A 13,143-nucleotide genomic window follows, 5' to 3' on the forward strand; every position below is an offset into this window, starting at 1 on the left:
AATTGAGTTTTAATCATTTAATTGATTCAATTGGGTTTTTAATTTCTAACATCGACATGATTAGATCGGATGATAGATTTACTTGTGAGAATTCAATCGAAACCAATTTAGTCAGTTTCATGCCTTTTTTTTATCGTATAATAAGTATTTAAAATTGAAAATTCGTCGATTGTGTATTTGCTAAATTTTATAGATTTAAAACCGACCAACACACACATAAATTGAGGGAACAACTTTTCACGGGAAAAGACCAAAGCTTGATACTTATGATAAGCTCCTATTGTGAAAATTGTGATAGAATAGAAGGGTCCAAATGGAGCGAAATGAAAGTAACGTAGAAAAGGAAAACTATACCCTAAAAAGAAAAAAAGGCCAAGCTTAGTCGTTGTATAACAAAAGATAAGACTCAACTCATGCATCAGTATTTGATTATATCCCACTTGCTCGCTCTTATCTAGAAAACATGGTAAAAAAGCTCTTTATGTAACACGGACGTGACACTATTTCTTACTTATAAGACACCCTAAATTTCTTCCTTATAAACTCTCCCTACAGCAACACCAAGCTCTCCCTCATCCCCCTCCCCCTCCCATGGCTTCCTCTGTCAAGGGTAACAGCAGACTCTCCATTGCCATGGAGCGCACTGGCCAGTGGTACAACAACAACTCAACGCTCTATATGAACATAATTAACAAATTTCTCATCATTGTTATGTGTTTAATACTTTCTTTTTGTATAGGATTTTTTCTCAAGAAATCCCTTCGGATGTTATGGTTGAAGTTGGAGAAGCCAATTTCTCTCTACACAAGGTACTAATTTCTAGATTGAATTCAAATTTATATGCTCAAACTTACTCGTCTATGTTTTCTGTGTTGATATTGTGCTTTTACGCGATTTTCGCTCAATTTCGTGTGCATGCATGATTATGATTAATTAATTATACGAAACTCACTTCATCTCTGTTGCAGTTCATGCTTGTGGCGAAGAGCAACCACATAAGGAAGCTCGTTTTAGAGTCAACAGAGCCAGACCTGACGAGAATCAACCTCTCCGACATTCCGGGAGGCCCCGAGACGTTCGAGAAGGCGGCCAAGTTCTGTTACGGCGTCAACTTCGAAATCACAGTCCAAAACGTCGCCGCTTTGCGCTGCGCCGCAGAGTACCTGGAAATGACCGATAAGTACTGCGACAACAACCTCACTGGCCGCACAGAAGATTTCTTGACGCAGGTCGCTCTGTCAAGCCTCTCCGGTGCCATTGTCGTGCTCAAGTCGTGCGAAGAGCTTCTCCCCATCTCCGAGGACCTCAAGATCGTTCAGAGATGCGTGGATGTTGCTACTTCCAAGGTGCTTAATTGTGCTTAAATTACTCATCATCACTTGCTTCAATTCTCGAGATAATTCGGTTAATTATGTGATTAATTGTTCATTATAGGCCTCAATTGAAGCGAGTTTTCCAAGTCGAACGCCAACGAATTGGTGGACAGAGGAATTGGCGATTTTGGACATTGAATTCTTCGGCAGATTCATCACTGCGATGAAGCTGCGCGGAGCGAAATCGTTAATCGTAGCCAGCGCGATCATAACGTACGCCGAGAAATGGCTCCGAGATCTCGTCCGAGACCACTCCGGTACCGGCGCAAACTCGGCCTTTTCGGACGACTCCGATCTCCGAATCCGGCAACGCGAGCTTCTGGAAGCGATCGTTTCTCTCTTGCCGTCCGAGAAAGCGGCGCTGCCGATAAACTTCCTCTGCTGCCTTCTCAGATCTGCGACCTTCGTCAAGGCCTCGAGCGCGTGCAAGACCGAGCTGGAGAAGCGGATCTCGGTGATATTGGAGCACGTGACCGTGGACGACCTCCTGGTGCTGTCGTTCACTTACGACGGCGAGAGGCTCTTCGATCTCGAGAGCGTGAGGAAGATCATCTCCGGGTTCGTGGAGAAGGAGAAGAGCGTCGCTGTCTTCAACGCCGGCGATTTCAGAGAGGTTTGCTCGGCGGCCATGGTCAGAGTCGCGAAGACTGTCGACGCGTATCTCGGCGAGATCGCCCCGTGTGTTGATCTCAGCATCTCCAAGTTCAACGGCATCGCCAACCTCGTCCCTAAAGGCGCCCGTAAAGTGGACGACGATCTCTATCGCGCTGTTGATATTTACTTGAAGGTAGTTCACTAATTACGAATTAATTCACTTTTAATCGCGTTAATTAAATAAAATGTTGAATTAACTGTGATTAATTAATTAATGATGTCGCAGGCTCATCCGAACCTTGACGAGATAGAGAGGGAGAAGGTGTGCAGTGTAATGGACGCCTTGAAGTTGTCGTACGAAGCGAGAGTGCACGCTTCGCAGAACAAACGACTTCCCGTGCAAATCGTACTGCATGCGTTGTATTACGATCAGCTGAAGCTGAGGAGCGGGGTGGACGAAAACGACATGATGCAGGACGCCGTAACGACGAGGAGTCAGGTGCAGCAGGACGTGTCGTTGGCGAGGGAGAACGAGTCGTTGAGAACGGAGCTGTTGAGGATGAAGATGTACATTACGGACTTGCAGAAAAGTGGGCCTGCTGCAAAAGGTAGTTTAGGCTCCGCGACGACGTCGTCTGGGAAAGGAGGTGGTGGGCCCAGGAAGGGCACGTTCTTTTCGTCGGTGTCGAAGAAATTGGGGAAGTTGAATCCGTTTAAGCAAGGGTCCAAGGACACATCGAATATTATGGATGAGGGTGTGGACATTACCAAGCCTAGAAGGAGAAGGTTTTCAATCTCTTAATTATTTTAGGGTTTTGCTGTTGTCTTTGGACTTTTATGTTGGTGTTAATTATTGTTTTCTTCTTAATTTTGGACCCTTGCTCAAATTGTTATGTTCATGTATGTATATATATATATATATATTATATGATTGGAAGCATTGCTTAAATTATATTTCTAGTCAACACAAGTTCTACCAAGTTATTAGTGCTGGTGTGTAATTCAATTATTATTTTGATTTTGATGAGGGAAATGTGTAAGTGCATGGATGAATGTGAGGAAAAGCTTATTTTGGTTTGATTGTATCCCTTGATATGTTGACGCATGCATGTTCATGAATGAAAAGGAAAAACAATTGATATCAATAACGAATTTATTCATCGAAAGAGTCATCATGTTAATATGGATAAAACAAGAAATGAGTCAATGACAAAGCATGGATTTTATGTGGGTGGAAACCTCTTATAAATTATAAATAATAAAAAATTCAAACTCATAATACATACAGAAAATAGTATATTATTATTATATATATCAAGAATTATATTATTTATTCATTATAATCATAATTGTTTTCAACAAAGGAATAGACAAATACATACTAACCAAGAAAAATTGCAAGAAATAGACAAATACATACTTAGAGTTGAGTAGCGATTTAGCAAATATCTTTAAAGCTTTTTCTCCATTAAACTCAATAGAAAGGAAAAAAAATTTCACAAATTAAGGGCCTGTTTGATAACTGTAAGGGCTTTTTCATTCCGGCAGTTACTGCAGGCCTGGGATGCTATAAAGAACCAAATGTATGAAAATCATCCCTAGGTCTGAGTTTAAGAATCAGACCCCAAGAATGCTTCGAAAGGGTAGCTCAACCTTAGTAAACACCTTGGTTACCTTCACTAGCAAAATTAACAATTGCTTACAGATAAATTCTTAGCTTCGTATGAGAGGCTTGTGGCATAGAAGCAAAGCAATTATGAGTTTAGCATTAAAGAGAGAAAGAGCTATGAGTTCCTATAATAAACAGAGGTTCTAAGGAAAGGGGAAGGGATTCTAAGAAGATTTGTTGAAGAGAGAGAGGTATGGGGGTATATTGGGTGTGTTGAGTAGTTTTTGGTAGCTCAACGAAAACTCTGTCAAGCTTTGGAACAATTTACCAAAAGGAAAAATGGGGAGAGATGGAAGGATATGGCTCGAAATTGCAAAGGTTTCAAAGGTGAGAGATAAAGTTTGATCTCTAGATATGGGTTGTTGGTTGTTGGGTAGGAGGTGCCTTATTTATAGCCGCTGGAAACTCCTCATTTCCAAGAAACCCTAATGGTTTCTATCCAATTTGGCCAAGTCTTTCCCTTCCTTTTTCTTTTCTTCCTTTGACTCATCATATTTGGTGAAATTCTCTTTGCCCAATTGCACAAAAACAGGATTTATGGAGCTCTAGGTTTTTTCCGCAGCCGTTCCAGTGGGGAACTCCCATTCTTAGCCATCCCCATTTTTCTTTCCTTCCTTCTTGCATGGCTAGATCTGATGGGGGGAAAGAAATGGGTATGTACGTTAGTTTGAAGAGTGCCCTTCCTTCTAGCAACTTGTGCATGCTATTATCCTTTGGATCTTTGAATGTTCTTCTTTGAAGTTTACTATACCCATGTGCTAGAGCCTCTCAGCAGCTTACAGACAGACATTTTAGCTTTTCATCATGGTTCATGTTTCCTTCATTCTAGCAACTTGTGCGTGCTATTATCCTTTGGATCTTTGAATGTTCTTCTTTGAAGTTTGTTATGCCCATGTGCTGGAGCCTCTCAGCAGCTTACAGACATAGACATTTTGGCTTTTCATCGTGGTTCATGTTTCCAACTAAGTGCTGGAGACTATAGATATTTTTCTTGGCTTGCTTGGACCTTGCTAAAGTGATGAGTTAACCCATTAAGGACATAGGCTAATTTCCTTAAGTGATGGGCTAATTTTCTAGGGTATTTGGGCTTTTTTCTCTCTTTTATGTTTACCCACATATTTGGCCTCAAAAGATGGGCTTGAGTTTTGGGGCTCCAAAGCAACCCAAAACTTCCATTTCTCGGCTTATCAATGGGCCTCATGAAAGTTCTTTGCCATCCATACCACAACCCACTCATGCAAGCCCCGGGCATTTGCGTGGCTTGTGCCCACTTAAGCTTGTAGCGTGGCTAGGTATAATAATAATGATTTGTTGCTTGGCATTGTATGTCGCTTGATGTGCTTGAATTTTATTGCTTTGAAGAAGGATATGACGCATAACGAGATAATTAGCTTGGGCTCGTAAAGCCAGTGCTTATTTCAACTCTTTGCATGACATATTACATATTTATTTGGCATGGCACGTGTGTCATGACTCGTGCGGGAGTGAATGACGAACTTTCGCGTGCTCCAAATCGGGTCTTTTCTTAATGAGGTGTAACACTGGTCCATGAATTTATTTGGGCCTAACCCTGGATTTTTTGGGCCTCAACAATAACCATTTCAATTTTAGTTTTTCTTTTTCATTTTTTGTGCTAAAATACATAGGAAAAAAGAGGGAGAATGAAAGTGAAGATGGAATTGAGAGGGAAGATGAGATGGGAGAATGGGAGGGAGGAGTAACAAAAGTGAAAATAAAAACTAAAAACTAAAATCTGTTTGAAATTGTTTTCACTTTTGTTACTTCTTGCTCCCATCCTCTCCTCTCATCCTCTCTCCCCATCTCATCCTCACTCCTATCTTCATTCTCATTTCGTTCTATATTTTAGCACAAAAATAAAAACTAAAAACTAAAAACTAAAATCTCAAAAACCTAGTTCTAAGAGGAGTGGTAATTTCTATTGCATGCACCAAGAAAAGAGGGGTGAAAAAGACTATTTTAAGGTTTGTGTAAAAAAGGTAATGTAATTTTAATAGTTATATTAAACTTTTTGGTAATGGGTTTGCAAGTCTTGGAAGAGCCGTGGGTTTTCACTAGGTAGGGCCACATGTGGGTACATTATAAAAATACCATATTCATATTGGTTATCCAATTGATGTTGGGAGAATGTGAAAACGTAAAGTATTTGAAATAGTATAGATAGAAATATATAATAGTATAGTATTTTTAAAATACAAAAAAAACTTGAGTGGGGACTCTGGACCACATTGGTCCCAATGTAGCTCTGTGCCTGATGTGAATGTGTGATTCCTGAAAAGTGTGAATCATAATGGAATTCTTCATGAACGAGTACGAATCTATTGTCTTCACATCTCATTATGTTTTTGTTTGACACGTATCCTTCATTTTGGGGTTATTTTTTATTCTTCTTCTTCATTTTCAAATGTAGACCTCTTGAGGTTTGATATAATTACAGTCAGAGCTCAAATATTTCATTTTATTGTCACACCTCCTATTTTTATTATATGGTAGGATTAGTGAATGGTCATGGGGCAAGATCGTCTTTTCACCAACACCTGTGGCATCAACTCGCCCACACCACCCCCCCGTCTCATCATAATTTGTCCAGCTAATTAGGGGTGGACATCGACACCAAAAAATCGAAATGAACTGGATTAGAAAAACTAGTAAAAAACTGGGTTTATTAAAAAGTCAACAAAAGTAATTAAAACAAAACCGAATCAGACCAATTTCGCATCTTCAAAAACCTAAATCAGACCAGTTGTGTATATATATAATAATAATATTTTTTTAAACATCTCATACAACACAATTTCAAAGCGCACACACCTTTTTTTTATTTACTTTAAACTCTCTTTCTTTATATTTCCCATTTTCTTCTCTTCTTCTCCTCTCCTCCCTCTCCCACTTCTTTTATTTTATTTCTATCTTTTTTTATCTTCTATGTGTTTTTTTGAAGGGTCATGCTAGGGAGACCAACTTTAGATACCAACTCATGTACCAACTCTCTAATAGAGGTGGAGCCCACCAATACAATGGGTCCCACACTCTATTAGAGAGTTGGTACACAAGTTGGTATCTAAAGTTGGTCTCCCTAGCATTTTCCTTTTTTGAAATAACATAAATAAAATAAAACCGGTTCAAAACCAGAAATTGATGCGGTTACTGCGCCATTGGTTTTTCATTTTGGCAAAAACCGAACCGCACCGTAAAATAATTTTAGTTCTAAGGAGAAACCGAACCGCACCCATCGACATAGCCAAGCCCCCTCCCCTCCCACCACAACGGCCACCAACTCCTCCTCCCCTCACCATCACCACCAACTCTCTCTCTCTCTCTCTCTCTCTCTCTCTCTCCCTCCACCCGTGGTTTGAACCCACCCCCCATCAACCCCAAGCATCATCATAAAGCCGGATGCATTGCTTCCAAACAACAGTATGTGTCTATGACAAGATGGGCTTTCAATTTTATATTTAAAGAGGTGTTTAAAAGGTTTTTAACAAATGGGCCAGGCCACGAGGAATTTGATATGTCCATATCTTAAAACAATTGGGTTCGTTTAAGAGCCCAACTTTTTGCATTTCAAATCACTCTCTGATTTGGATTTGGATTTCCTTGCCCAAATTTAAGTGAAGGGGCGGCGACGTAACAAAGCAACACGACGTCGTTTTCATAAAACTGGCAGCTACGGTATAATCACCACAATCATATTTAGCCGAGTCGGAATTGAACTTTCGTAAGCCCCACTCTATCTCTCCTCGCTCGTCTTCTCTACCTGAGCGAACGAAAAAGAATCGAAGCAAAGCGACCTAACTCTCAGAGCAACAATGGCAGGCTCCGCCATGGTGTTGGACCCGAAACCCTTACCGGAGCCACCAGCTTCGTTCCCCTCCATTAGATCGGACCTCCAGGCTTCGTCGGAGCAGCACCAGGCCTCCGACGAGGACGATCTCTACAGCCGCCTCAAATCCCTTCAGCGGCAACTCGAGTTCATCGACATCCAGGAGGAGTATGTCAAGGACGAGCAGAAGAACCTGAAGCGCGAGCTCCTTCGTGCCCAAGAAGAGGTCAAGAGGATCCAGTCGGTGCCTCTTGTCATCGGCCAGTTTATGGAGATGGTCGATCAGAACAATGGGATTGTGGGCTCCACTACGGGCTCCAATTACTATGTTAGGATTCTCAGCACCATTAATCGGGAGCTTCTCAAGCCTTCTGCTTCGGTCGCCTTGCATCGCCACTCCAATGCCCTTGTCGACGTTCTGCCTCCGGAGGCCGACTCCAGCATTTCGCTCCTCAGCCAGTCTGAGAAGCCCGACGTCACTTATTCTGTAAGTTACGCTTAATTAATTTGATTAGGGTTATGAAATTTAGGGTTTTTCATGTGTTTCGCCATCTTTCAAGAAACGGTCAATTGGAGTCAATAGACTGCTGTTAGGGTTTTGGGTTTGAGGAATTTAACGGTGTTGAGTGCCATGTGCTTCTTGAGGAGAAGCGTGGCTATAAATTGAACCATTCTGAAAAACTTGTCTTACTGGAGTCATATGATTGTTTTGAGAGTTAATTATCTCTGTTCAATGGTCTTGATGTTAGGAGAAATGGAGTTTAGCCCAAAATTTTACCCTAAACCCTAATTTTACCCGTTGCTCAAGTTTTAAGATTGAGAGCTAACTATATGTATGGACATTATGCTCAACTACTTTTGCCTTTACATCCCTAATTATGGATATTTAGGATTTAGAGAGTGTTTTAAAGTAAAATTCGATAGTGGTTCTTTTCCCCACTTGTGAATTTCTGATTTCTAGGTTTCTTATATTGAGCTGGACTGCATAATATATGAATGATCCGATTTGACGGTTATCAAGCTTCTAAATAAGAAACACGTTTATTTTTCTGTTCTAATTTATTATTCCTTTATTGCAAAGAAGTGGTAATTATTGTTGTCTAAGCTAGTTAGGGCTACAGCTTGTTTCTCAGGATCAACCAATTTGGTTTAGTTCTTGGTTTTAGTGGTTTGTTAGTCAATCCAACCCAACCGGAATGCTATGAAATGTAATATGCATAGATTTTTAAACGAATTTTATGTAATTTTATCATTGGGACATGTAACTTCAAGTTTTGGCCCAACCCCACCCTGATTTCAATGTTTAATGGTTGATGTATATTGCCTGTTACAACTATTTTCTTAAATTCACAATCGAGCATCCAATAATCGAATTTATCCAAGAACAACACTAATATAATAGTTTGAAGAGCATGGTCTTCAGACTGGCTCATCACACATTTATGTTACTTATATTGTATTTGATAGTCATATCTACATTAGTATTTGATAATTAAGTAGTACTGAGCTGGAATAATGTAGAAAAGAAAAAAGAATCAAAGAAAAGCAGTACTGAGCTGGAATAATGTGGGTTGGCTTGGTTCATATAATTAAATAGTAGACTAGTACTATGGTTCGGTTGAGATCCCAATTCTCTAAGAACGAACTAAACCAATCTAAGTTGTCTCCATGTAATAGAAGCAGGTTGCTAAGGGTTTTTCTGTACTAAATGCAGAGTCAAGTTGGCTGTTTGGTGAAGTTTTTATACATTTGACTAATCTGTTTGGCATTTCCCTCCTCTGAGCTAAAAAGCCGTAGGTAGGTTGGTTCTTTTCATAATATAATAATGTCAATGCCTTATTGTCTTTAATTTGTGTTGGTGTGTTAGGATATTGGAGGATGCGATATTCAGAAGCAAGAAATCCGTGAAGCAGTAGAACTGCCACTTACTCACCATGAGTTATACAAACAGATTGGAATAGACCCGCCACGTGGTGTGTTGCTCTATGGTCCACCTGGAACTGGTAAAACCATGTTAGCAAAGGCTGTTGCTAATCATACAACTGCTGCCTTCATTAGAGTTGTTGGTTCAGAATTTGTTCAGAAGTATTTGGGTGAGGTGAGATTTTCAGTTAGATTCATTTCTTTTATTTTTTGTACGTAATTTTATATTTTACGTTCCACATATCCTATTATTTTTCGGAATAACAAATTCGGTGAGGCTAGCTAGTGTTGCAAGTGGATTGCAAGTATTTATTTTTTCCGGTTTTGGTGGTTTCCTGTTGCCTGACCCTCTGGGTTTAGATTTATTGACTGACTTTAGAAACATTATGATCACTTATTCTTATTTTCGTTTTGTATATCAAGGGTCCACGAATGGTTCGTGATGTTTTCCGTCTGGCCAAGGAGAATGCACCTGCAATCATTTTTATTGACGAGGTGGATGCTATTGCTACTGCTAGGTTTGATGCTCAAACTGGAGCTGACAGAGAAGTACAGAGAATCCTTATGGAGCTCCTCAATCAGGTAGGAATGCATATTTTGATCTTATTGGGTGAATTAAAACCATAGTTCAACCAGAACTTGGACCTGCAATGCATCTATTTAGGGTTGGAGAAAATATTTCTGTAAATGAAAAAAGAGAAACCCTGCAATACATTCCTTTATTTGTTGCCAATTATCTTAGTTGATTTGGGATTCATATTTTTTGCAGATGGATGGTTTCGACCAGACAGTAAATGTTAAGGTCATAATGGCAACTAATCGAGCAGACACATTGGATCCTGCACTTCTGCGTCCTGGAAGGCTTGATCGGAAGATTGAATTTCCTTTGCCTGATAGGAGGCAGAAAAGACTTGTTTTTCAGGTAAGTAACATTCAGAAAGCATCTTTCAATGAATCATTTATTTTTGGTAAAATGTTATTTGTAAGCTGTGAGGTATTCCTTCATTCTCTTCATCATAAGATTTGTCACTGCCTCTGTCCATGCCACGTCATCCGTGTTAATGGATTTGTTACTTCCCCGCATGCTCCTTGTTGACAAAATCTGCCATCTGCTCCCTATATCTTCAGTTGTGGGCAGCACAGGGGTTGGGCACCCCAAAGCACACACTATCTGAGTTTATCCTGTGCATCCTGTGTCTACCTCCTAGAGTGTTTAGTCATTATATGTTTTTTACATGAGCTTTGTATTTTTTTAATCTTTTCTCTTGTAATCATGATGTCTTACTCCTGTCGACTTTTATCGAGCTGTTGCAAGTAATTTAATGTCAACTTCCCTGTTTGTACTGCAGGTTTGCACTGCTAAAATGAACCTGGGTGATGAAGTGGACTTGGAAGATTATGTCTCTCGGCCAGATAAAATCAGTGCTGCTGAGGTGAGACATGAATTTTGTTTCAGTTCTGCTACCATAAGTTAAATCTTTTTACTGTTATGTTTACTTCTTCTCTATGCTTTAATTTTAAATGTTTAATTTATTTTTGGGGGGTGGGGGGCTTAAGTGTTAAAATATCTTTACAAATGCAAATCCAGTGCTGTTTCGTCTTTGTCTGAAGTTCTTGGGGAATCATGACATCTTATTTAGAACATTCATGGCATTAGGCTGATAGGTGTTTTATATGGGATGAATCCATATGCCAGGATTGGAGATGGCAACATTGTCAATTGGTTGGATTTAGAAATTATTTATGGTTGCTAACTGGGAACGGATAGGGGATCACCATAAAATTTGTTCCAACGGATTTGAATTTTGTCATTTCTGCCTTCATCTATAGTGTCATATATTTTCTGTCCGCAGCTTTAAAGATAGTGAGGCTTTGCTGGTGGTCTCATATTTTAATTTTTTTATTATTAAAATTGATCATTATACTAACGGTTACAACTGGATGGGTACGTACAGATTTCAGCTATATGTCAAGAAGCAGGAATGCATGCAGTTCGCAAGAACCGGTATGTCATACTCCCGAAGGACTTTGAGAAGGGTTACCAAATCAATGTGAAGAAGCCCGACACTGACTTTGAATTCTACAAATGATTGGTGCTTGAAGCTCATATGATAATGCCGTTGCTCGGGTTGCTGAAGGTCATTATCACAAAAGCCGCATCTGGAGATATGGTTTCTTTGAACAATTATATAGCCCAATGGAGAGGTTGTCTGTTAGGACATTCCAAGTTAATGCGGTGATGTATGATGCTGAGCCATGAAGTGGTTTTATTTTCTAAAGATATTTTTCTTGTTGTCTATTAAATTTCTGGATGCGTTTTAGTTGGAGACTTGTTTAGGGAAACTGTAACAAAGTATACTGAAATTACTTTTCATTCTTACTGTTTGTAGTGATGCACAATTTGCTCGCTTGTTACTTGCTATTCTGTTTCCTACTTTCTCGGCGCAATTGCTTTACATATCAAGTTTGCCACATTCCCAAACTTTCTGTCAGTGGCCTCTGGCCCATTGGGCCATTATCGTGGATAACTATTTGAAGCATGACGGAATTCATAAAGCGAAAGAAAGGATTTAATTAGGGCTTTGTTGATCCGTCTTCCGTATTGATCAAAGTGATTTTCTGATCTATATTGATTCAGATCGTATTATCCTTATAGGTCCATCCAATTCCATCATTTGTGTGTTTATGTCTCCCTTTCGAACTTGGAAATTATTATTAATACGTATGATGTTAACTGTAACAAGTCATTGATAAGAATTTCGAAGTTCGGGAAGGGTGACATAAACACGATGGAATTGGATGGACGTATAGGTTAATACTCTCTTGTAAAATCATAATTGATCTGAACCATCCATAAAACGGATCAATATTCTCTAATTCCGAATTAGAAATGTGCACAAACACACATATTACGTATCAAAAATCTCTTCTTTTCCGATTAGAGCTAGCTAGCACAGTCTTCTATTGTTAGGAGGGAAGACTAAAAAAGGAGGAGACAGGATGTCAAACAGCTTCAAAAAAAAGTAGTTAGTATTTTCCTTCACCCCCTTTGATAGGTCATGATCAGTTCATTACCCATGGCCCATGGGGACCCATTTTACCCATCTGTTTGTTCAATATAGATCAGAAAATCTTGACCCAAAAATAGAAAGAAAAAAGAAAAGAGATCAGAAAATTAAATAAGAAATAACTGAGTTGCCAATGAGTATTTTCAAGTCCTATGCAACCCATTGGTCTGTTTTTTCTTTTTGGAAATAAAATAACTACCCATAATCATTTCTTCATCCTTGTAAGTTTCATGCTACCAACCAATGCTCCCCATACAAATATAAACAAAGCCAAAAGGTCCTACACTACCTAATTTATGGATCATGTCCTTGATTAGCATAATGATGCTGTAAAGTGGAAACAAAGATCTCATATTTATATTAAATTACAAGGGCCCCTCCATGTGGCTTCAGAAAAATCAGAATTACAACCAGCAATTAGAAATACTTAATTAATTTCATGGTTTTCTTCTCTTGCATAATTTTTTTTTCTAGTTTATTAAAATTCAAATCTACTATCTTATAATATATCTATATATATCTATATATATAAAGCAAAAGGCAGAGAATGGTGAAACATTCAAAATACCAGAAAATGCCCTTAGTTAATGTAAACATTAAGAATTGAAATTATTAATTAAATGAGGATAATATGGTAAATTCACAATTTTTCGTATTAAAAAAATTAAAATTAAA

At 39.1% G+C, this 13,143-nt stretch overlaps 2 protein-coding genes across 2 annotated transcripts; both read left to right on the forward strand.

Annotated features, from left to right (window-relative positions):
• LOC18772245 (root phototropism protein 2) lies at nucleotides 505-3,044 on the forward strand. The gene is made up of 5 exons (XM_007206358.2): nucleotides 505-653; nucleotides 740-809; nucleotides 969-1,346; nucleotides 1,435-2,160; nucleotides 2,254-3,044. Exons 1-5 carry the CDS (start codon nucleotides 592-594, stop codon nucleotides 2,767-2,769), a joined length of 1,752 nt encoding a protein of 583 aa, XP_007206420.1. The 5' UTR covers nucleotides 505-591; the 3' UTR covers nucleotides 2,770-3,044.
• On the forward strand, nucleotides 7,303-11,834 carry LOC18775200 (26S protease regulatory subunit 6B homolog). Its single transcript, XM_007205189.2, has 6 exons — nucleotides 7,303-7,964; nucleotides 9,345-9,575; nucleotides 9,824-9,982; nucleotides 10,170-10,322; nucleotides 10,750-10,833; nucleotides 11,356-11,834. The coding sequence occupies exons 1-6, from the start codon at nucleotides 7,464-7,466 to the stop codon at nucleotides 11,488-11,490; spliced, it is 1,263 nt and encodes a 420-aa protein (XP_007205251.1). The 5' UTR covers nucleotides 7,303-7,463; the 3' UTR covers nucleotides 11,491-11,834.

This window comes from Prunus persica, chromosome G6 (genome assembly GCF_000346465.2).
Source record: "Prunus persica cultivar Lovell chromosome G6, Prunus_persica_NCBIv2, whole genome shotgun sequence".
Classification (NCBI taxonomy): domain Eukaryota; kingdom Viridiplantae; phylum Streptophyta; class Magnoliopsida; order Rosales; family Rosaceae; genus Prunus; species Prunus persica.